We start from the raw sequence: 24,433 nt of genomic DNA on the forward strand, positions 1-24,433 counted from the left end.
TGAGCTAAAAAAATTGTACAAATCTTGTGAATATGTGAACACTTATTTTTAGGTGAAATGGATGGTCTAGATGATTTGTTGCAATGTACACTACTTTTAGAAATTCAAATCCTAATCGTTTTTCACAACTATGATGTTCAAGTTGAGATGATCGATTTAAATGTTTTGTAATACTTGAATTGTAATTTTTTTAAAGTTTTGAAGTGAGGCTTTACTTATTTTGATAGAGCTGCAGCCCTTTCAAAACCATTTTCCTGATTGTAATCCACAAATTTACACATGGAGGGGATTACAATTGTGCCATGCCCTTTTTTGTGGTCCATAGTCTCTCCGTCGCCATCCATCAAGGGCATCAAGCGCCATCCATCAAGGGCATCAAGAGTGGACCTCATACGGTTTAAAGCAAAGATAGGTTTAGTCGAATATTAGTTACAATTGATGTTTTATTAGTTTTAGTCGATCAGGCTATCTAGCTAATTAACGATTTAATTAGAACAAAAATTTTAAGTATATTATATTTTTAAACTATTAAATTTATTTTTAATTTATAAATTAAAATAAAAAATTTAATTATATATTAAATAAATATTGACTAGACCGGACTATCGAATAGACGGGCTTAATAATTATTCCCTCCGCCAAACACTTGGGCAGTTTATCGCTTTATGATCTCCCTCAAGTACCGGTTTCTACCAATTTTCACACATGCTAGAAATTTGCAGGTATCAAATAAGCGACACGGCTGAGTAACCCTGGGCGTTAACCACGGTTAGCGAGTACCTCTAATGGGCAAACCCGAGGGTTGGGTGTCAGAGACCCAATGCACAAATACTCAGCAAACCACCCCCATGAAACTATCTCCTCTCTCTCTCTACACTTTCTCTCTCTAAACCCCACTCCTCTCTCTAAACTCCTGTCGCTTCGTTCCCCTTGAAATCGCCCATGGTAATGTACGCATCGTCTTCTCCTCTTTAATCCGACCGCCTTATGGGCGAGAACGGCCATTCCCTTCACAGTAAACCAGTTTTCCAGAGGCCTGCTGGTTTTTCCAGCGAATTTTCCGGGAGTGTAAACTGGTACAGTCCGATCATTTTCTCAGGGCGAAATTAGGGTTTTGTTTGTTATTGGTTATTCGGGACGGTGAGGCTGGATTGGGTTTTTTTTCGCCATGGCTCCAGGGCGTAAAAGGGGCACAGGCAAGGCGAGGGCCAAGAATGAATTGAGCTTGGGGGATCTCGTCTTGGCCAAGGTTAAAGGATTTCCTCCATGGCCAGCTAAGGTACTTATGTTTAATTTGTTTCCTTTTTTTGTGAATTATGCATTAATGGACATCTGGTTTCTTATTTTGTTCATGCCCTCTCTCTGTCTCTGTATTTATCTCTTTGTGTTTCTCTCTCTACTATAGAAATTTTGATGGATTACTTGACTGGTTTTTGGGTGGATAGGAGGTTAGGATTTTAGGTACAGGCATGTTGATCTTGACACTAACTTGAACTTATATCATCTAATACTCCATGTTTCTTTTCTTTACTTCCAAGGGATAACTTTCAGAAGGACTCTGTTCTCTCAATCAGGAAGGCGCTTTTTTGGTTTCCTGAAATTAATTTTCTATTATTTATCTTGAGAAAGTTTTTTTTAAGTATTGAGTATAGATTAGAGCAAAGCTTTATAGAAGGCATCCCACAAGTTGCGTCCTCATATTACAAGGCAGTGGAGGGAAAGAAAAGAAAGAGGGAAAATAAGAAAAATTTTAAGACGAGAAATACAAGAGGGGCCAAAAGCCAAGGGAAAGGATCCATTGATTATATATTTAATGATTATTAGCTCTTCACGTACATTGGTTTAAGGAATTTATTTCAGATTGAGTGTTTCGTCTTTACTATGGGCAATGTCTTTTTTTCTGTTCACCATTGGAACACCTTTAAAATATTGTCTGCAATGGTAGTTGCCTTCTATCTTATCAGTGGCGAGAAATTGGATCTCCTTTCTTCATATGTCATAATTAATCTAAAAACTATTTCATAGTTGGGCATTCAAGTTCTTTGTAGACTGGTTCTCACTTGGGAAAGCGGTCTCATACATGCAGATAAGTCGGCCAGAAGACTGGGAGCGATCACCTGATCCAAGGAAATACTTTGTTGAGTTTTTCGGAACCGCAGAAATGTGAGTGTTTGATGAAATGTATCTTATTTTCAGTTGAAGGAGAAGTGTTTCACTTTTACTAATTTCTTATGTAGAATTGGCTTGTTTCTTACTTTTCTTTTCCAACTATGAAAGTTTTACAATAATATTTGTGCGTTCAATTTAGTATCTGAACGATATGGTGTGCAATTGATGAAATCCTTTTTTATTTTTTAACATTTGAATATTTGCTTCTATGATTGGAATTTAGTTTTCTGGGGAGCTTGGGCATAATGTTGTGCCTCGTCAATTAAGTTTTATCAATGAAAACTGGTAGAGGGCTTAATGTAGATGACTGATTTCACCAAAGTAAGCATCACTTGAGTGAGAGTAGGGACTGGATTCCTAGCCAATGTGCCGACCATGTTTATGGCCTTCCACTTGAGAGTCAAGACAGTCTTCTACTTCATTGATTTCTCTATGCCTAGATTAGCTTACTGGTTCATACCATAGTTGTTGGGAGTGAGAGCGACTGATGGGACGTGGGGTCATCTCCTATCTAAAGTTTCCTGCCTCTGTAGTGCATGAGATTGCTTGTCTGGGGGCATGTGCGGTGTGTGTGTGTGTGTGTGCATGTGCATGTGCATGTGCATGTGCATGTGTTTTTTTTTTTTAAATTGAAATTAAAAACCAAAGGATTCATTTTTTTATAATAAATATCGTATGCACATTTGCCACAGAAATATCATTGAAAGCATAGTTAACAAGTTGGGGAATAATGTTATATTAGCAAACCAAAACATCATTAATAAATCGGTTTTGCTCCATAAATTCAGAGGCAAAAAATCAGGTAAAAAAATGGATCGCCGAAAATTAGGTAAGTCAGAGAATAGTAAACATTTGGATTTGGCTTAAAAAAACAGATTGAAAAAATCAGATATGTAAAAATAATACAATATAAGATTGTGAGTTGCGGTTCTTATATGGATTCATTAAGTCCATAAAAAATGATTTTTATGTCCTTACCTAGTGTCATTGGAGTCATACGTGACAATTTTTTGTCTAAAACTTCAGTAAATATAACAACGTTTACTCTGTTGTCACAACTCAAAACGAACGATAGATTTAATGGAAGCATACAATAAAACAACAATAACTATACTAATCACAAGAATTATTGTAGCAAATAAGAACGTAACCCAAGAAATGGGATTATTGTTTGAAGAAAAAAACAAAAATGACCCTTAGTATAGGATTGCAGTTAATTAAAACACAAAAACCCAAAAAATGTAAAATAATGGTCCGTCCAAATTGCTATGATGTATACACTAATGAAATAAAAAAAATTTGACAAGGTGAAATTATCAAACTTCTGTATGCAAAAAGAAAACAATGAAAAAAATGCTTAAGTAAATCTAAATATTCTAAGCTTACCCTGAATTGCTAGCTAACCTAAATCTTTAGTTGTCATTGAATCTCTCTTTCTTTCTCTTTATAATGACACTATGTGTTTAGAGGGGAAAAAAAGAGGATTTTTCACTGTGTTACTCTTTCGCTTATTCTAACTATTTTTTTGAGATATATGGTTGTTTTAATGGATTATTTTTGGAGAATATATTGCACGTTTTTTAAGGGAACATATTGGTGAAAACTTTTGATGGATTTTTTTAAAAAAATCAAGATTCTTCATTAGCTCCCACTTTTAATGTGCTTATCTCTAAACCAAATTTCAAAGATATTAAATCAAGGGAAAGTATACAAAGAGACCATTTACTTTTAGTACAAGGTCACAATCACTATTGTTTGTGGGATTTTAAATAAGGTGTTCTAAGTGTGTCATTGACTATACTCAGTGTTCAAAAAAATTTCTTGCACTCCATGACAAACCCCAAGCTGTCCAATTTGCCGTCTAATGGCTATGAGTGATCGTGACCTCCTTATAACAATGGTAAATGGTCTCATAGTATACTATCCCTTAAATCAATGTGACAATGGTACATGGTCTCACAGTATACTATCCCTTAAATCAATGTAGAGATAAAGTTATAGGGAAGAAGTCTTTTCGAAAACTTTTTTGGAAAAAGATACAGATTGATATTGGTTTTATTAAAAAAATGCGATCTTTTGAAGATTTTTGAAAAACTTAAAGTTCTTAATGGATTTCAAAAAATTGAAGACATTTTTAAAAAACCGTGTTTTAAACAGACTTGCTAAATATGATTGAAGGAGTTCAATAAAAGAAATTAATTGAGACTGTAGGGCAATTGACAAGAGAGGGAACTGCATTTCCTTTAACCGCCATAGTCTTTCGATGGTGTTTATGGGACACTGAGATTATCTCTGATTTCCTATCAGTTAGGGTCGGCTACGTAGGGTCGGCTACACGAATCCTGGTATGTCATTCTGTTTTATTAAAGGCCATACCCTTAGTGAGGTCCTAAGTCCCCATATATTTTTTCACTACTTCCAACCATGTCCTTTTGGGCCTATCCCTTATCTTTTTTGAGCCTTCCATTTGAACTAACTCGCAGCTCCTAACAGGTGCTGTACTGGGTTTGCGCTGCACATGACATGCAATGTTAATGCAATGTCCAAAGACTCCTTTCTTTTCCAACACCTACCAAATCAATTCTTAAGGTACTCTATCATAGGCGTTCTCTAGATCAATAAGATCACATGGAGGTCTTCCGCCTTCACCCTAAACTTCTCAATCACTTGCCTAAGTAGGAAAATAACCTCATTTGAACTATTTCATTTATAATATTATTATATAATTTTAAATTGTCTATAATATTCATTTATTATAGTTAGCATAAGGCCGAACTAGTTTTCTTCTGCACTCATTTCATGCCTTAGTTGTTGTTCAGTCACTCTCTTCTACAGCTTCATAGTGTGACCCATAAGTTTGATCCCTCAATAGTTTGCACAATTTTGTATGTCTCAGTTGTTCTTGTAAATAGGTACAACAATACTATTATAATATAGTTAGCTACTATTGTAATCTTTAGAACTAGATTCAAGTAGCCGACCCCAATTAATTGGGAAAAGGCTAAAATGATGATGATGATGATGATGTAACTGTGTTCTTATATATACATATAGCAGACACACACATGCACACAAACTATCATAATATAGTTAGTTACTATTGTCATCTTTATGTTTGATGATTTGTGTAATCATACGTCAATTATATAAAATAAATCATCTAATTATATATCCAATGATGGTGGATCACAGTTAACGTCCCCATGTTAAATGGATCGTGATCCTATATAATCAGGAAAGAGCTCCTAAGTCGGATCGGAAGGAGGAACTATGTTCCAAGAGTGGGACTGTCCCTAGGGAAGGCGCTTCCCATAACTATATTTCATTTCTTGCTCAACTTGTATACTTTCTAAACAATTTGATTTCCTTTGGACATGCCCATGTTGTAACTTTAACATTATCCGATGTTTAGGTGTTGAGTAACTAGCCCACCTGGTGATGTTAGGGTAATGTCTTCCATTGGTTAATGTCTGTAGTGAGATTCTATAGAAAACCTAAGATCACTAGGTAGGGGCTTGGCCTGTTGCAACATCTGTACAATTTGCAAATGCAATCGGCCCCATGATTAACTTGAAACCTCACTTAACCCATCCCATAGTAACCCACAATCTCTTTCAGGATTTGGGGGTGTTGTGATGGTTATACCACTGAATTTAAGCTTCCACATCCCCTTGGAAGGTTTTGTCTTGTTTAATCTGACCATCCGCAGGGAGCCATACTTTTGGCTACTGTTTCCCATGTCTCCTCCACAATCTCTTGCGAGCTAAGGTTGATTCTGACTTTATCCTACGGTTTTCACCTTTCCTGCGCCCTAGGTATTGCATATCCTTGATTGTCAAATTAAACTTGATTGAAAATTGTATGAGATTGTATTAAAGTTCAAATGATCGCTATATGGGTTTCACATTGGTGGCTAGGGTTGATTGGCTCTTGCATTGGTGACCTTGAGAAGAACCGAGCTACACTCTTGAGATCGGTCAGTTGGGCCTTAGCTACAGCTAATGTGGTATGCCCCAAACCCCCACTAGTTCCTTGGGTGCCAGCCTAACCAAACAAAAAATTGTGTAAGCATGCACCAATCCAGAAGGATGAAGACTCTAAAGAACTGCCATCAAACCATCTTTTAGAAAGCTGTTTCTAAGGGACCTGCACATGGTAGCTTGGGGCAACAACTACCAGGTGAGACTAGGAGTATTGACCATGGGTCTCAACTCGAAGACAAAGTGTAAATTCCTGATCTCATGAACTCCAAACAAAGGACCACAAAATGACTCTATCCATGTCATTCAGTTGTGAACAGAGTCCAGCCTATATAAAATCCCATTATTATTTTTCTTTAAGATGCCTTAAAAAATCATGATGGGGTGCAACTTCCATTAAATATGACTCCTCTAGGAAAAAGGGCTGAATGCACCAACATATGAGAAGATTGGTCAGCGTAACCCAATAATATTGAAAACATCAATAATTACCACTTTTGTTTTTCAAAAAAATTATACTTTTTACTAGAGAGAATTTTCGTAGAATTTATCAGTTAACCTTTTCCTCAAAAAAGAATTTCTTAGAATTTATCTATGAACTCTCACTAGTATTCCTTAACTATTGATCCACCATTAAAATTTTGAGTTGATGGCGTCTTTTTCTTTTATTGAAATTGATTATTGACTTTTAAGTAAACCATTTGCATCAAAGTTGCATGGAGCTTACAACTCATGGGGCATAACCTTAATGTTGATGGAAGGATTAGGGTTTAAAATTGGGGGAGATGCTCCCTTCCCTCTTTCCGCCTTCCAACCTCACCTCCCACCCACACCCCAACAACCGCCCCTCCCCCCCCCCCCCCTTTCTCCCGGGGGGCTCTTAAACTAAAAAAATAGTAAAAAAAAAAGAGGGGGGGGGGGGGGGGGGGGGGGGGGGGGGGGAACCCCACGGCCCTGGTTGAATGACCCAGTCTCATCATTGGTTTGATCACATGGGGAAAGTGAGAGACACCCTGGTTCTTTATAATTTTATGATGATGAAGATATCGTTAAAATAAAAGAGAGTACAAAGAGAAGCATGGATAAATGAAAATAGTACCAGAATCGTAGGGTTAATGGGAGAGCATGTCTGGAGCAAGAGGAACTATAGCTGGATGACCAGATCTCCAAGTTCCAACCCCTCGCGTCAAAAGAGTCAGCTTGTTTATTTTCTTCATGAGAAAGGTACCTATTGCTTTTTCTGTAATATTAGATATTAGCCAGGTTTAGAGTTTTTCTGTGGCATTAAGAGCCCCGGGACAAGTGGAAGAACATGTTGAGGAATGTCAAGAGGGGCCTTATTTCTGCCTCTGGAGACTTATGAATATCCATTCCTGTCAAAGTCTTTAGAGTCTTGCCAAGGCTATTTTTATATAATTCCCCCACCCTGATTACCGTAGTTCCCCCTCCCCCCCCCACCGCACTGGGATTTTATGGTTCTTAGTGCACTATTGTAAATTTATTTTATCTGCATGATCATCAATAATGGTTTTCTCATTTCTTATTTCTGTAGATCAACATTCTAATTTGTTTTGGGTTATCTCTTTTGCAGTGCCTTTGTTGCCCCGGCAGATATTCAAGCATTTACTCATGAATCAAAAAACAAATTGGCAGCCCGTTGTCAAGGCAAGACTGTTAATGATTTTGCCCGTGCTGTGAAAGAAATATGTGAAGCCTTTGAAGAATTACAGAGGCAAAAGTCAGGTGACTCAAGGGGAGATATTGACGGGGTAACTGTGCAAAGTGCTGCTTCCCCCTTGGAACATAGAGGAGATTCTGGGCACCGCGATGATGATGAGGGAGCCTTAACAGCAGATAACGAACTGGAATCTGAGTCAAGAGAGCAGGTGGTTACTGGTCAGGAGGCTAGCAACACCGATTGTGTGGATAGTGAAATGTACAGGTTAGCAAGATGTTCAAGAAACCAAAGTGAGATAGTATCAGCTGATAAAGGTAAAAGGGATTTGCAGAATGTAAAGGAACGCGTATCTCCATCTTCATCGTACAAAGATGGAGCGGATGCATCCCCTGCTTCTGGTCAGAACTTCCCTTCTCATCTCACTGGAAGTGAACATGAGCGTTCACAACCTTTGGCTGTGACACTTGCTACCAAGCAGTCTGATAGAAAGCAAAATACAGGAATGAATATCCATGATGCGGAGGTGGCGATCACAGAAACCACAGAGCATGCAAAAAGTGTTTTTGGGGTGAACCGGAAGGCACGTCCAGATCTAACATCAGTGAAACATGCCCATTCTCATAGTTGTCTTGAAGCCATGGAACCCAAACAACATCCAGAAGATGAAAGAAGTGTGCAAAGAAAAAAGGTTCAAGGTGAGCGCATCAGAGGTCAGACCATGACGGAACCATATCCTTCAAAGCCTGATATTGGTACTGGTTTGGTGAAGAAAGCCAAAGCTTTACCGAGTGACTCTGCTAAAACTGGTGTGAGGAAATCACCCAATATTCGTACTGAAGGAAAAGGGAAACGTTCTTCTGGAGTTACAGATATTAAAGTTATGGAATCTGATCATTCTGATGAGCAAATCGATGACCCATCATCATCTGTAGATCACAGGAAAAAGGTCACCCAACCTAGAAGCAGGAAACGTGGGATTAAATCTGATGAGCATTTACCTCCTCCAAAAAGACCAAGAAGTTTAGAAATGGATAGAGATGCAAAATGTAAGAAACCTTTATCCTCTGGAGAAGCAGAAACCCATTTGGCATTAAAGCTAGAGAGCCTCGATACTGGGGCACGCTTACTTGGAGAGGAAGCTGTTCTTCCACCAACAAAGCGACACCAAAGAGCAATGGAAGCAATGTCAGTTTGCACTGCTCAAACAGCTAAAGATTCAACCAAGGGAAGTCTGAATGTAATGAAAAACAGCTCTTTATCGAGCCCTTTGAATGAGAAATCTTCAAGACTCCGTATTGAAACTAAACGGGGTGCACTCCTTTTGGGGGGTGATAATCGTGAGGAATGCAGGACCCCTGTCCACAAGGAATCTGCCAAAAGAATAAGTAAAATAGTGAAGGACAGTGCCGATACTCACCGGAAAGATCACAACCACTCTCTAGAGAATGTTGATGTTAAGGCTGAAACTCTGGATACAGCCGTGCATGTTGATAAAGTCTCACAAGATAAGCCATCACCCGTTGAATATTCTGACAAACTTTTCTCATCCAATAAAAAACTTAAGGATGAGGAACAACCAAAACTTCCACCATCACATGCTTCGCCCAATAAGCCCGGACTGCAGAAATTATCTTCTAAGCATTGTGCTCCAGCAGTCCTTTCTCCTAGAGGTTCTCTTGGATCAACCAGCGCCACAGTTAAGCCTCTTGAGCATAAAAATGTGTGTTCACTTGGTAAACCATCAGCTAATGCTCCTGTAAAGAAACCTCAAGCTGGATCTGGTAAAGCTGGTCATGTTCCTAACAGTTTGAACCGCTCTTCTAGTGAAGCAACCTCACATAGGAATAAGCTGGACCCTTCATCAGATAGGCTAAAGGCTACTCCAACAACAATGCAGCAGATGAATGGAGTTAGTGACTCTAGGTCTGAAGCTGTCTCAGCGTTCTCTCACAAGGAACAGTAAGTAGGAGTTGTTACTTAATGGAAAAAGTTTATATAAGGTTGCAACCTTATTTGTAGAAATAAGGTAGCATTAATCTACACCATCCATTTTATTTGGATGCTGTAGATTGGACAGTATCTTAAAAGACATGCTATGTATTAACATTGTCTTAAAAGATGTGTCAAGTCTACACTGTCCAAATAAAATGGACGGCATAGAGTATCGTAACCTTATTTCTACAAATAAGGTCGCAGTCTTATACAAACAGCACCCTTACTTTATACCACATTACTTTCTTCGGTATCAGAATGTACTTAGCTTTCTTACATGCATATTTTACGGGCTTTGTTACAGAACTAACACTGTTAAAGAAGAAAGTATTACTACCATGTCATTGGACTCGAAAGGCACAAATTCTTTCACGTCAATGAGGCATCTAATTGCAGCTGCTCAGGCAAAGAGGCGACAGGCACGACCTGTGTCTCTTCAAGATGTTGATACCTCCATTCCCACCTTTGTAGCCACATCACCTTCGGCGAAAGGAATGAGTCCGAATTCTGTTCATGGGGTTCATCCTTTGCCATCTGAAACGATAATGAGGCCAGATTCAAATGGCTTTTATTCTCACAAGTCATCCGAAACTCCTGTGGCTAGTGCCACGCAGCTTGCTTCTCAGAGTCAAATAGATGTGGATGAATATGAGGATGGCAGGGTCAGTTTGGAATATCAGAATGCTGGGGGTTCATTGAGTGGTGGTACAGAAGCAGCGGTGTCTCGTGATGCTTTTGAAGGCATGCTGGAGACATTATCAAGGACAAAGGAGAGTATTGGTCGAGCAACGCGTCTTGCTATTGATTGCGCCAAATATGGAATGGCAGGAGAGGTGAGCAAATCAATTTTTCAACGTAGAAAATGTCACACATACATAATTATTAATCTTTGCTCTTAAGTAATTATTTAGGTTGGTTTACGAGGGACTAATTTCAAGGTTTGAACTTTATGAAGTTCCTCGTTTAAACAGGATTGTACACCATTAGACCCAAGGCTAGGGAACCATCTACCTTTATTTTGAGATGGAAGGTTAAAGTGTCTAAAAAGTTGTCTGTTCATATGTTTTCTTTTTCTTTGGGTAGTAATTTAATTAGCTATTGCTGCAATCTCTCTTTTGTGTAGTTAGGGGCATTTTTAATTAAGAAATAATATTATTTATTTGAAAGGATATATATTAAGTGAGGTTCAACCGTTTAACACAGATAAATTGATGGGAGAGAATGCCATGCAAATGATCCCTGAGTTTGGACTTTGGGTCATTGCAAGAATGATTTTCTAGACCTTTTTTTATGTTTTGTTTTTTCTTCCTTGATGTGATCGTCTTGATTTTCTTTGTCAATATTATCAGAGATTTCTAGGGCATTTGAATGGTCTTATTTATCCCCTTGCCCACTTGATGAAATGCCTACTATGTAGGGGATTGAGAATGACTCAACGTTGACCTGAATCTGCTTACGACAGAATAAGATGGCCATATTCTCTGTGGTGTCCTATACTTGTGTTGAGCATACAAATGATTTATTTAACTTCTCTAAACTGATGAGTTGGGATAAGGCTCAGATGATGAGGCGATGATGAAGAAACTCATGAGTGAATAACTTGTTAACATGATTAGAACAAAATTGCTATAACAATTCGTCAAGATACCATGGGGTGTTTTGCCATTAATTGAGGTCCCCTTAGACTTTCCTATAACAAGTGGTTATGGGTTAAGCTGATTTTATATGTTTGGCTGCCACCAATCTCTCTCTCTCTCTCTCTCTCTCTCTCTCGCATCAGCTCACTAGAGAGTTATATTCTTTCTCTCTCCTATGTTATATATATAGCCAGCAAATGACACCCAAAGTTTGCAGTAAGGAAGTTAAAATGATTAAGTACACAGTATACTAATACAGTCCTGGCGAACAGGAGCCTATTAGATGTTCTCCAATTGAGGATTTGTGTTGACATGCCCCAACTTTTCACTAGAACATTCCTTCAACAGTTTTTTTCCTTTTTCTCTGTTAATTTGTTGGTCTTTTGCTAGGTTTTTAATATTAAATACCTCTTCTTATTCTGTTCTCTCTCTCTCTCTCTCTCTCTTTTGTCCTTTGGTGACATTTCAGACCTTTAAGCTGCCTACTTTTTTTTTTAATTTTTTTACAATGTTTGTTGTGCAATTTCTGCACGAGTTAGTTGGGTCTTTTGATACCTCTGCTAATATTGACATGCTTTCTTGGAGGGATCTTGGTGGCAATTTCTGCACGAGTTAGTTGGGTCTTTTGATACCTCTGCTAATATTGACATGCTTTCTTGGAGGGATCTTGGTGGTTTGGACCATTTGAACCACTCTTTTCTTGAAAGCAAATTACAAATGAAGCAACTGAAATGGAACCATAGTCCCTTAGTCATTGTTTTATATGTTGAAGTAGATTCTTCATTACTTATTTCTGGATGAAGTAATGCTCTTTGATGTATGCAGGTTGTGGAACTTCTTATTCAAAAATTGGAGAATGAAACAAGTTTCCATCGAAGAGTTGACTTATTGTTTCTTGTTGATTCCATTACTCAATGTTCCCACAGCCAGAGAGGTAAACACCTTGTGCATGATATTTTCCACAGTATTTTTCATTTTAGTCAGTTGCAGTCATAGACGTGAAGTGCCTAATATTTAAGGAAAGATTTTCTCATTTCATCTAGATTTAATTTGTTTGTTAAAAGACCTTCATTTCAATTTATTTATTTTGAGTAGAGATGTTGGATCTGTTTTTAGTCAGAAGACAAAATTCTTTTTGGTCTCTACTCTTTTAATTAATGAATGTTAGTCATCCAAAGAAGAAAAGCTCCTGCTCACCGAGAGACAGCAGGCAAAAACTTCAGAAAACTCGATTTGCATACTGTACAACAACTCCCTCAGGAAAAATACCTGCTTGGGATTTTTTTTTTCATTGGAAATTTTGCAATCCACCTAAGTAATCATTAGATGATCATTTTCAAAGGAAAATTGGTTCCTATGCAATCTTGGGATGTCATTATTTTTAGACATTTGGAGAGTGAGTTAAATTTTTTTTTTGTCCTCCTTTGAGGTTGGTTACTAGGTTCTAGAGATTACATCCCAAATGTGGGATCTAAAAAAGATTCCTAACTTGACTCTTTCCTGATGGGTTAGATGGACAGTGTATACTCCCATCGCAGTAGAAAGTCTTTTGGCAAAATAAAACTGTTGCGTGCCATATCTGTCATGATTAAATGCAGGTTGCCCACATGAGTGGATGAACATCTACACTTTATCATGTTCACGAGGCTCACATATGTTTGCATATTTTTTTTGCTGGGTTTGAATTTCTGCAGGTATTGCTGGTGCCTCATACATTCCTGCTGTTCAAGCTGCTCTTCCACGTCTTTTAGGTGCTGCTGCTCCCACTGGATCTGTTGCTCGTGAAAATCGGCGTCAGTGTCTGAAGGTAATCCTACTCCAGACTTGATTTTCATTTTTTGATTGTTCACCTTGTGTCAATAAAAATGGGATTCACATCTAAGCATTGTTCGCAAAATCGCCCGATCTAACCGCTAACAGCCCGGTTAGATCGGAACTGGCCAATGGCTAGTTCCAGTTTTGGGCAGTTAGGGTGATCAACCAGTATTTAAAAAAAAAATGCAAAAAAATGTATGTAAATTATCAAAAACAAGGAATTTGATTTGTAATGCATTTTTAAATATTCTTTACATTATGGTAAAGATTAAAAATTGTTTTGGTCATTAATACTCACTTTTATATTTTCCTTCTTTTTTAGAAAATTTTGAAAATAGCCATTGGAAAATATAAAATGGGTTAAAATTCATTATTTTCATTAATTATCAACTTTATTTGAATGTGTTTTGTTTTAATGATTCTTTATGTGTTTTTCATATTTTAGTAGATTTTTTTTGTATTTTTTGATTTTTTTTCAACACTTTTTTGACTGCCTGGGACTTGCCCAATTAGAGCGCTATTGAATCGGCCGGTTTACCGGTTAGGCCGGTTAAATTGCTTCCACGCCCATTTCCGGTTAACCGCTCCGGTTCGATTTTGAGAACAGTGCATCTAAGTAACTTACTCTAGATGTAAAAACATTTTTATGCACGTGTTGTAATTTAATATCTGTTTTTTATTAGGTTTTGGGTTTGTGGCTCGAGAGGAAAATCCTTCCTGAATCGCTTCTTCGTCGGTGCATGGAGGAGATAGGAAGTTCAAATGAGGAAATGCCTACTGGCTTCTCTTTAAGACGCCCATCCCGTGCTGAACGCGCAGTAGATGACCCAATCCGTGAAATGGAAGGCATGCTGGTTGATGAGTATGGGAGGTGAGCCGTCTTTCCTTTACCCCTTTCCTTTTTTATATTCTGTTACTCCATCCTTATCTATAGGGGGATTGTTACTGTTCTACTTTTCCTCAAGACCTGCAGTAGGTATATGCATTGGCATTGACTGCATTCCTTTCTTTGATAGCTGTGTCTAACTTGTGAATGAGTGCTCAAGGTGTGGATTAGATAAGACTGGCGATGCTTTTCTCTTTGTTTGCTGATCCCTTTTACTGCAAGGCAAAACGGCAAAATGTCCACCAAGTTTCTCACCTGTAAACCTGTTTTTTCTCATTAGTGTCGGGCCAAATTTTTGGAATTCATAGCTGGCTTTTCTTTCCTTGAATATTTTAATGCCTAGTGTAAATTCTTATCCTTCCTGAAAATATATTCTCTTTTCGTAAGGGAAAAAAAATCATGAAGTGCTTCTATCCTGTGATATTGAAATGCACATATGTAGATCATGTTTGCCAAATGAATGTTGGAAGCACAAAGGACTCGAAACCACAATGGTCGAGTTCTTTTACCTTCTAGTTTTAGCTTTAGAGCAAGTGTTTGAATGTTGGATATTAATAATGAGGAAGAATTTCTTGAGGATCCTGTATTATATCCTCACCCTGTAGTATTCATAGGGGGAGAAATCTTGCCTTTCAGGATCTTGAAATTTTGGTGTTATTGTAGGATAGTAGAATGCTGATTTTTGTTTCCCTCTATTTTCGTTGTGTATTTATTTGTTTTTCTCTCCAGCTTAATGCTTATTCCTACTGTGATTTGCTGCTATCTAGTCATTGCTGCGTGCATTTTGATATATTTTATATCATAGCATACTCTTTTTACTAATCAGTGCATGTCTTCTCCAGCAATGCGACATTTCAACTGCCTGGATTTTTTCCTACTCAATTATTTGAAGATGACGATAATATTACAATCAATATACCCAAAGAGGATGACAATGAATCTCCATCAGGGGCTGCCTGTCTTTCAGAGGAACCACAGAGATTTTCTGATGTTTCGAATGATCGGCATAGACGTGTTCTGGAAGATGTTGATGGAGAGCTTGAAATGGAGGATGTGTCGGCCTCTTCCGGAGATGAGCCAGCTATTGTTGGAAATGAATTTTTTGAGGTGGGAAATCAACAACCAGATTCTGAGAGGTTTGTGGAGCATGAAGAAGGCGATTTATACCCTCCTTTGCCCATGGGTTCACCTCCATTGCCTGCAGATTCGCCTCCTCCTCCACCCCCCCTCCCTCCTTCCCCACCACCGCCGCCTCCATCTTCACCACCACCTCCACCACCATCACCACCACCACCTCCTCCCCCTCCACCTCCCCCACCCCCTCCACCCCAATTACCACATCCTTGCTCACCCCAATTTCCTTACCCTCCTCTTCCTCCTCCTCCTCCTCCACCCCAAGATTGTTGTAAGAATGCAAATGTAAGTTTCTCATAATCTCATAATTATGCGTGTTTAGCTTCAACATTTCTAGGGGGTAAAATTAACTATACTATGTTTCACGCACCTGCATTTGGCAGGCAGGTGAGTTAGAACCTAAAAATTTAGGCAGCTGTCTGGAAGAAATATTTTGCACAAAAAAGCTGCCTTCACCTTATGGTTTTTGCTATTACAACAAATTTGCCCATGGTTTGTTGTAATCATCTCATGGTTTGCTTAAGGTAAAATCATCTCAAAATATTTTGATGGTGCAAAGCAGTAATCTCTCAATTTAGATATTCAGGTTACCAGCATTCGCATGGACGTTTTCCAACAACTGTCTCTCTTTTTTTTCCCCTTAATAAATTACTCATGTTCTGATTCTGGTGTCAATATCATATTTTCCCTTCCTTTATTCAGGATATGGAGGTAAATCGGATGACTGGTGCTGTCTCCCTTCAAAACCATGCGAGTGCTTCCATGAGAAATGAGATGATTACACAAAACTCTTCTCACTTTGTGACACATGGAATAAACCACAGCCAAGATGGATCTGCTTTGGGTTCCTCGAAGCCATTTGAATATGGACAGAGTGGCATGCATTTATCTCATCAATCCCCTCTTGTCAACCAACATGGTCAAACAGCTAATAATCCTTTTCCTCAGAGGTCTTATAGTTCCCTTCCCCAATCACCAAATCCTTCCAATCAGTTCTCTTACGCCAGGACCATTGTTCACCAACATATGACTCAGTCATACCATCATTATGGTTTGTCCTCCCTACAAAGTAGTGGAAGATCCTTATTTAATGAGGAACAGCGGAGGTCACGTCCTGGAGATTCTCCTGATAGGCAACAAGGTATTTGGTTGCCTGGTGGGAGAACAACTACACCAGGCTCAGGGCAACTGCATGTCCAAGAAGGTATTTGTTGCCTTGATTATATATTGACTAAGTGTGCATTTTATCAGAATAAAGAAAGAATGGGCAGTCTCTTAGGAGACATCCAATACTTTCAGTACACAGAAAAGATAAAAAAATTCCAAAAAGAAAAGTAAAGAAAGAATGGGCATGCATTCTAATGATCAATTATCTGGATATATTGGTCTTGATGACTATAGAGATGCTATTGTTCATTGTATAAATTCTTATGAACCTTGCAAAGAAGCTCTTGCTTTGGGGCTTATCCCAGACTTTGTTAAGTTCTTATTTATTGCTGTATCTGATGAAAATTTGGTATTGCCAGGCTATTTTAGGTCGCAAGCAGAAAGATCTTGCTCTAGCTCTATGGGTTACCATCTTTCTGTACAGAATTCATTAGTATCTGGCGGTTCAATGCAAGGTGGCCATCATCTGAAAGAAAACTGCATTGGTACGATGAAATGATCCTGGGCATTTGTTTGGAAGTTCACAGGACAAAGAAATTTTACATGATGAACATCAATAGGGCACTAGATTAACAATCAATCACATTATTCTGTGTGTTTAATTTGGTTTCTTTCATCTTTGTTCTGTAGCTCCTCCAAGTCACGGGGCTGTCCAGTTTTTACCTAGTCGACCAGATGTTTCAAGGCTTAATTGTTGGAGACCCACTTGAGAAATTAGTTAGAATCCTTCATAATTTTTTGGTGAGTTAATGATGTTGCAACTGAGAGTCTGTTGTTTTTTCATTTCATATTAAAATAAGGGGAAGTAGTACCATAAGTCAGCGGCCTATGGGAAACCATAATCAATTGAGGTCAATCCCCATCCGATGCAATGGAGGGTGGGACCCCTAGAACAAGACACGACCCCACTCTCCATCAGCATCCATTTCATGGAGTGTGATGACCCAATTGACTGTGAGTCTATGATAGCCTGTCGAACTATAATGTACTTCCCTTTAAATGAATGGATAATGTTCCCTTAAATAAATGGAGAAAGTCCTGACTGACTGGCTGGCTTTTTGTTCCCCAGTTGACAGTTTACCTGATTTTAGATCTAATTGACTTGCTATTCTTTTTTAATGCAGCTCCATCCATGCGGAATGACACCTTGAATCTTGGAAATGGTCTTGTGATATACATATTGACTCCATTTGCAAGTCAAAGGCAACTTATGTCTTGGAGATGCCCCTTTCCTATAACCTTGTGTTGCTTAAGAAGGGAAAATATTGCAATTGAGCCGAGGCTCTTCGCGGAAGCTGTGTATAGTGTATTTTTTTCCTGAGATCTGCATTCTGCAGATTTGGCACATCTTTCTTCATGTAAGCTAAAGTACTTTTTGGCACATGAAGTGGAAACATGTTTGTATTTTTGGTGATAAAAGAAATAGTTTTGTAACACTTTCTTTATATTTACTGAATATGCTCTTCGGAAAAGATCTGTTCTGTGTTCTTCTTTAAGCTTCCTTAGTTTGTATTTTCTTTAATGGCTGAAAAGGGTTGTAAGTTACTTGGTCATATTTAACATAGACAATCCTCCAATTTTTATAAGAGAAGAAAGTTAACTTGTAGAAGCAAAGTGGATGAGCAGAGCCAAAAGACCTTTATTACATCATATTGTTTCTTTGGGTTCGATGAATGTTTTTGGGAGTCATGTCAGTTAATTGGGTTGCTGGATACACAAAACAGCTAACCCATTACCCAGTGGGTTACAATCGTTGGAAGGGTCATTAAGAGATGCTATGTTCCTGACGACTAGCTTTTAAATATGGGCACATCCTGTTGTCCCACTTCTGGTTGATATGTTCAACCCTTTCTTCATAGGGAACGTGCACTATGATCCAATGGAGGATGGAAAACCCATTGTCTACGTACTCATCACTGTTAACTGAAATGCTGCGCAACGATGAAAAGACTGGATCCACCATTTGGATTATTTGATGTTAATGGGGGTCCCTCTCTGTTGCAATTGACTATTTCATTGCACTGTGATGACCACTATTACCAATTGTTTACCGATGGGCTATAGTCTGATGTCCCTTTTGTTTGACCCTTTCATCCTATCACCTGCTGCACGAACAATTTGCTTGATTTGCAAGGAAATAGTGGTTGTGCTGTCTTACAGTTTTGAAACTGCAACAAGTTTTTGGAAGCTCATATGATATTATGCTTTGGCATTGAAATAGACAAGTTTTTGGAAGCTCGTATGATGTTATGCTTTTGCTGTTCTTGTGGAAAATTTCAATCCATACCTTGTTTTGCTTTCTAAAAATCATCTCAAGTCATGTATGCATATATAAATTATCTCAAATCATGTTTATGGTGTGACCGTATATAAAAGAAAAAGATCACGTGTATGGTGATTTCTCCCACACCCCCCCCCCCCCCTAAAAAAAAAAGTCATGTATGGTATGCGTATATATAGTTTGGTCATGCTGTCAGAATATATCCATGAGTATATAGGACTATAGCTTAGACACATAGCCATACAGATGTTAGTGCATCCGTGTGTGATTTTGTTTGTGTTCGGTATATTACAATAACTAGGTGGGATTTGTGATGTTCATTCTCTTGAGCTGTATTTATTTATTAGGATTGTAAGTCCAGTCAATATGACTGACTGCTGGTTACGGCTGAATGAGATTGAGTAATTGTAAGTTCACGTAGTATGGTTTCATTGCTTATAATAGAAATGTTTGTTAGCGAGTCTCTCAGTTCTTTTTAATGAGTTTGCGATTGTTCAAAATGAGCAAATCGAATCATGAATAAGGACAAGATCATCAGATTGCAAGGAGCCATAAAAAGTGATGGCCAATATGGAACATATGATATGGATAGTGCTCTTACAACTGTAATGGAACATTATTATCCTGAAACTGTTTCCTCATTTTTGACACTTACGAACTAACTAAAGAGAACAGAGAGGCTCTCAAATAAAAACGATTAAAAGTTTCCATCGTCTATTAGCTTATCTGTTCACTTTAGCCGGTCTGTTCATAGTTGTGAAAAATGAGAAATTTGAATGATGAATAAGGATTTAGACTGCAGAGAAACGTATTAAGTGGTTGTGAAGATGGAACATATGATATGGATATTGCTCTTACAGCAACAGGGCACTGGTCTCTGGTTTCAATGGACGTGAAGGATGTTAAACTTCTCGGGTTGACCTTATGGAAGTCGTGGCCGCACAGTGGATTTCTGGGCAGATCCTTGAGCAAGGGTTTTATATATACATGAAGCATTGGACTTCGTTTGAATAGTTTATTCAGGACTTGCACCGTCTGGATCTGACCAGATCAGAACTAGGTATTCCATCTTTACTTAGTCTTCTAGAGGGGTCCGCTACTTTTGGTTGACATAACATAATTCATGTCTTTATTATAAGGGACTCATTTTAGCGTCTCTTGGATACTACTAACTAGCCTGTTAGGTTAAGTTGTTGATCATACAAATTTGTTGCTTACGTAGAAATGCGTTCCATAGTGTTACTTTTGTTTTTGGTTCTCTCACTTGCAATGATGTGCCTCTGTCTTGAGTTTAAATCTTGGTGGATTAGGAAATGCTGTGTTTGACATACACTTCTGAGACTTGTTGATAGCCTGGTGTTTCTCAGAATCACAAGGACCAAGGGGCTTACTACCGTGGAGGGCTCAAAAGATTAGTTAGGGATAAAAAAACTCTGGGTTAAATATGGACAGCAAGGTCATGGTTTTGGCTTGATTTGGGTTGAGGGTTTGACTATGATGGTTGAAGTTCAGATTCTATGATTAGATAAAGGCTTCTAATGTAAACATGAAATGATGATTTGAAGCTCGAGGAAGGTAGGGAAGAAGTTAGGGTTATGAGAAATGGTTGGGGGGGTTTTCGATGATGTGTAGGGTTTGAATTAAGGGTTTCAATGGAGGGGAATATTGCTGGACGTCTACATGCCTATCAAGGTGATGGATGGGTTTGAAGGGAAGTAGGCGAGATCAGGGCCAAATTAGGTTTGGAGGGAGGGAACGTGAAGTGGATGTGGAAGGAGGTCGACTATTTATTGGGTTTTGAAAGGGTCAACTTGTTGAGGTAGAAACACTGTGAAGAATCTGGTTGAGGGAATCATGGATGAGAAATGCCACATGAGAGGAAAGAAGTAAGGACCCAAGCTTACATGGGGAGAACTTCCAATTCACAAGCCAAGGTTTAGGAGAATATCTCAATTGAAAGAAGAGAAGGGGCTCTTACCTTTTGTGAGCGACTCTTCCAAACCTTGCCTAGAGCTGTAGAGTTCATTCTCTATGAAAGAGTTGAGTAGTTTCTCATCTAAGGGCAGCGTGTCAGCACAATTCAAAACCCTAATTTTATTGCTCAACTTGAATTGATGTGGTTATAAGCCCGACGTGGGTGTTTATAAACACGTGAGACCCTCTTTATTTGGCTTAGCTTGGGATTCATGTTCTCTACTTGACTGAACTTCCTAATATTAGATAACTACTTCCTTTACAGCTCTAGGAACTAAATACTTACAAAACATTGAAAGAATCTTTCTAGACTCTTAAGCAAAATTGTAGAACTAACTTGCAAAATAAGGAAATAAACAGCTTAACAAAAATTGGGTGAGGATTGTATAAGGTGCCCACCTTATACCAAACAAGTAAGTTGTACCTAAGTTTTGTCATAAGCTGTTGTTCCGGTGTCAGAAATCTTAAGATGGCTTGAAAATCCATGTTCAGCCCTAATTATGAAATTTAAATTTCAAAAACTCTGCAGATGGAGTAGATTTATAAACTCTTGAAACTCTTGAAAATAGACAGTCCAGATAACTTATTACAAGATGCACTATCTTTAGGACTTGAAATTCTTTTCTTTTTCTTTTATATCCATAGATCTCAAGGTAGAGATGATCAATTGGAAGGTTTTCTGACTTTGGAGCACTCTTTCTACTGAATTTTTGAGGTGCACCTTACCTCTATTGTATTAAAGTTACAATCTTATATATATCTTTTCCACAAAAATTTAGTGAGACTCCGCTTTATAATCTTTGGGGCCCACAATATCCTAGAAGACTGGTCTTTCTAGTTAAATTGCCTAGGTTACCTACTCTAGGGTTTCTAGAACTTCATAATGGAAAGAAAGAAATCTCACACACTAACAAAAATAAATTCATCTCCGATTTTTCTAACTAGCTTTCAACCACGATTTGAAGCCCGAGACATCTAATTAATGAAATACCATAGGTTAAGGATTGTAGATCTGAAGAGATTTCCGATTTAAGCTTTAGATAGTCCCAAACGGACATCTGGTTGAAAAGTGATGTCCTTCAAAAGCTGATGATATCACCTATACCACTCGTGTTTTCTTTTTTGTTGGCTAGTGCTGGAGTATCTAACGTTTTTTGGTCTGGACTGTTAGTAATTTCAACTTCAATTATTGTCTAATCTAATGCATATATCCTGTACTGCTATGTAGTAGGCCAGCATACATAGCCATGGCCAAGTAATTGGCTCCATATTCCCTTGCACGACCTGGGAATTTCTGTGAGAGCTCTTGGAATTATTTTCATTGATTGTCACTTTTGTCTGAGAATTGTTAGGCCTTGATAGATCTCCTTTCACTAGACCCTTTGTGAATAATAGCTTGCCTTGTTATTCAACAAAATATAATGGAATGCAGGAATCATTTTCTTCAACCAAGCCATAATTTGAGTAGTGTTTTCGCATGCATATCTGTGGTAGGCGAGTGAATGTTTTTCCGTTCTCTTTCATACAATGCTGGTGTTACCTCGAAGGTTATGTTGGTCTTTTGTTCGATTGTATACTGTGTGCATATGTTTGTTGTGATTACATATATTTAAGTGCAAATGGCTGTGAAAACATGTTATTCGAGCATTGTATCTAAAATTTCTATTTGTTATTTTCTAGAATGTTTCAATTTCAACTTGCTATAATAACCCATGAGGCAAACATGTTTTCCATTTCTATGAAATTTCCCAAATGTTTATGCCTCTCAATATCCCTCCTACATCATGTGGGTGGGAAAAGAGAATTTGTGTTACTTACCCAAAAAAATTTCAAAGACTTACCCCAAAAAAAAAGAAGTGAATTTGTGTTTTGCATCACACACAGGTGTCTGAGATGCCTTCAACTGCTTAAACCATGTCATGCTCCTGTGAATTTTTCGATGATTTTGAGGAGCGAAAACTGGGCCATTGTGATTGCTGTCAAGTTAATGAATTGTTGAAAATTTCAAGTTTGGAGAAAAATGATCATAGTTTCTTTCATATTTTGATGTGTTTGAGCACTCTTTGTTCTCTCTTAATCATCACATTGCTTACTCTTAAGTGAATATGAATTGCTAAGCATGTGATCGGAATTTTGGCTCACTATTTTCTAATAAGATGGTTCATTACAAGGAACATAACTTTGAAAAAGTCTTACTGTTTTGAATGGTACAAAACCTGGAAGCTGGAATCTGGAACCAATGAATTGAATGGAATATTGAAGCCAGAAGCATAATTATTTAGATAGACCTTTTTCAAATGAATATGAAGCCATGGTGAAAGGACGCTCAAGTACCTGCATAGGTGCTTGACTTGTTATTGTTCTTTCATATGGTTTCATTCGCCTTTCTATAAATTTCTTGCCAAGAGTGTTACTGCAGGACAGTCTTCTTTCAAGACTGGTATTACCCTCTATTTAACTACAAAATTTTCTGGCATTTCTTCATTCTTTCAAGACTAGTATTACCCTCTATTTAACTACAAATTTTCTGGCATTTCTTCAGAAACAAAGATATTGAAATAGATACATTTCCTCATGTATATAGAAGAATTGTTTTACTTGGATGGTGTCTAATTATTCTGGAAAATAATTTATGTCATGCAGGCAGAATCAATGTAGAAACTGTGACAGGTTGGGCAATATCGGAGTTGCTTGCTGAAGACGATGTCATTTCCAATGTCAAGTTAGTATGTTGGACAATATGTCTCAAGAAAGAAATTTGGTAAGATTATAAATCTCTACTTGCTTTGATTTCTTCTGAAGCATACAATTTCTCGACAGCTATATGGTTTTAAACTTTTAATGGTAGACAATTTGAAAAGAAAGAATCGGTCTAAAGAGGAAGTTGCTGTATTTTATTTTATGTTGTATGTCCATGATTTGTCACTATCACCAAAGCAGAAACTCACTAGACAATTGTGGCCAATTACCAGTCACAAAAATACTAGTTTACATGAGGAGGAGATTTTTTCTCTATCTTTCGTGCAGAAAACAAGAATGATTTTTTAATGCATAGGAGTGAGCGTCAAGAAAGTATGTCATGATGTTATTGGAACCTCATGCTCTGTATTTAAATCTGATTATCAAGTTCTTGTAGAGCTGTGCCTTATCTGCTTGAAGGCATGCATTCTGGGTGCATTAGTATAGCTAAACTCTTCTTCTTTATAGTTAGCACATGAACAGGAGGGTTATGCCTGGTTACATGAAGCTTACAACCAGAGGGCATCATCTGAGATTGGAGTAGACTAGAAACAAGAAAGAAGCAGAACTAAGGATCCCATAATGAAAGGCAGAACTAAGAAAGCGTTAGAAAACCAACTGAAGGCGTAATTAGAGGTCAATGTAGGGTCGAACTTTGGTTGATCCCCTAAAGAAGTTCAAAAATCAGATAAGAAACACATGATCTGACTGTTGGGGACGTCTGATGTACTGTTATAAGTTCCAGACATTTAGGTCATAGCCTCCAGGTAAAACAAAAGCCTTGTCATCATCCCCTTTGTCATCTGTGATTTTGTTCAAGTCACAACCTAATGCAACCCTGCAATTAAAATTTTCAAATGACAAACCACAAGGAGCTAAGAAGTTTCATGTTCTGTTGGTTTCACACATGCAAGGGCATTGAAAGTGAGAGAAACCATTATCTATTGCCAGTTTTCCCTTCGTACTGCTCTCATGAGAAGT

General features: G+C 38.0%; 1 protein-coding gene across 5 annotated transcripts; it reads left to right on the top strand.

The window, feature by feature from the left end:
• The first annotated feature begins 656 nt into the window (after positions 1-656).
• On the top strand, positions 657-23,788 carry HUA2 (Tudor/PWWP/MBT domain-containing protein). 5 transcript variants are annotated; one of them, XR_016040946.1, is made up of 14 exons: positions 658-1,279; positions 2,087-2,163; positions 7,741-9,786; positions 10,124-10,652; positions 12,282-12,390; positions 13,151-13,263; positions 13,955-14,142; positions 15,000-15,576; positions 15,994-16,495; positions 16,818-16,943; positions 17,089-17,199; positions 17,583-17,816; positions 19,600-19,799; positions 23,357-23,788. XR_016040946.1 is itself a non-coding variant. In XM_088846952.1 (12 exons), exons 1-11 carry the CDS (start codon positions 1,169-1,171, stop codon positions 17,166-17,168), a joined length of 4,458 nt encoding a protein of 1,485 aa, XP_088703078.1. In that variant the 5' UTR covers positions 657-1,168; the 3' UTR covers positions 17,169-17,199; positions 17,583-17,930. The 5 variants fall into 5 exon arrangements, 2 of the variants coding, with proteins under 2 accessions (XP_088703078.1, XP_088703079.1); XR_016040944.1 differs by lacking the exon at positions 19,600-19,799; XM_088846952.1 differs by lacking the exons at positions 19,600-19,799; positions 23,357-23,788 and having other exon boundaries at positions 657-1,279; positions 17,583-17,930.
• The last annotated feature ends 645 nt before the right edge of the window (positions 23,789-24,433 follow it).

This window comes from Amborella trichopoda, chromosome 9 (genome assembly GCF_054954075.1).
Source record: "Amborella trichopoda isolate Santa Cruz 75 chromosome 9, AtrichopodaSantaCruz75HAP2 v2.0, whole genome shotgun sequence".
Lineage (NCBI taxonomy): Eukaryota > Viridiplantae > Streptophyta > Magnoliopsida > Amborellales > Amborellaceae > Amborella > Amborella trichopoda.

What these genes read in the sequence shown, in the direction of transcription:
- HUA2 (XM_088846952.1), top strand. Translation starts at nt 1,169, where the DNA reads ATGGCTCCAGGGCGTAAAAGGGGCACAGGCAAGGCGAGGGCCAAGAAT. An exon ending in ATCGGCGTCAGTGTCTGAAG is followed by an intron (nt 13,264 to 13,954) that starts GTAATCCTACTC and finishes GTTTTTTATTAG; the next exon opens with GTTTTGGGTTTGTGGCTCGA. An exon ending in TCTGAAAGAAAACTGCATTG is followed by an intron (nt 16,944 to 17,088) that starts GTACGATGAAAT and finishes TTTGTTCTGTAG; the next exon opens with CTCCTCCAAGTCACGGGGCT.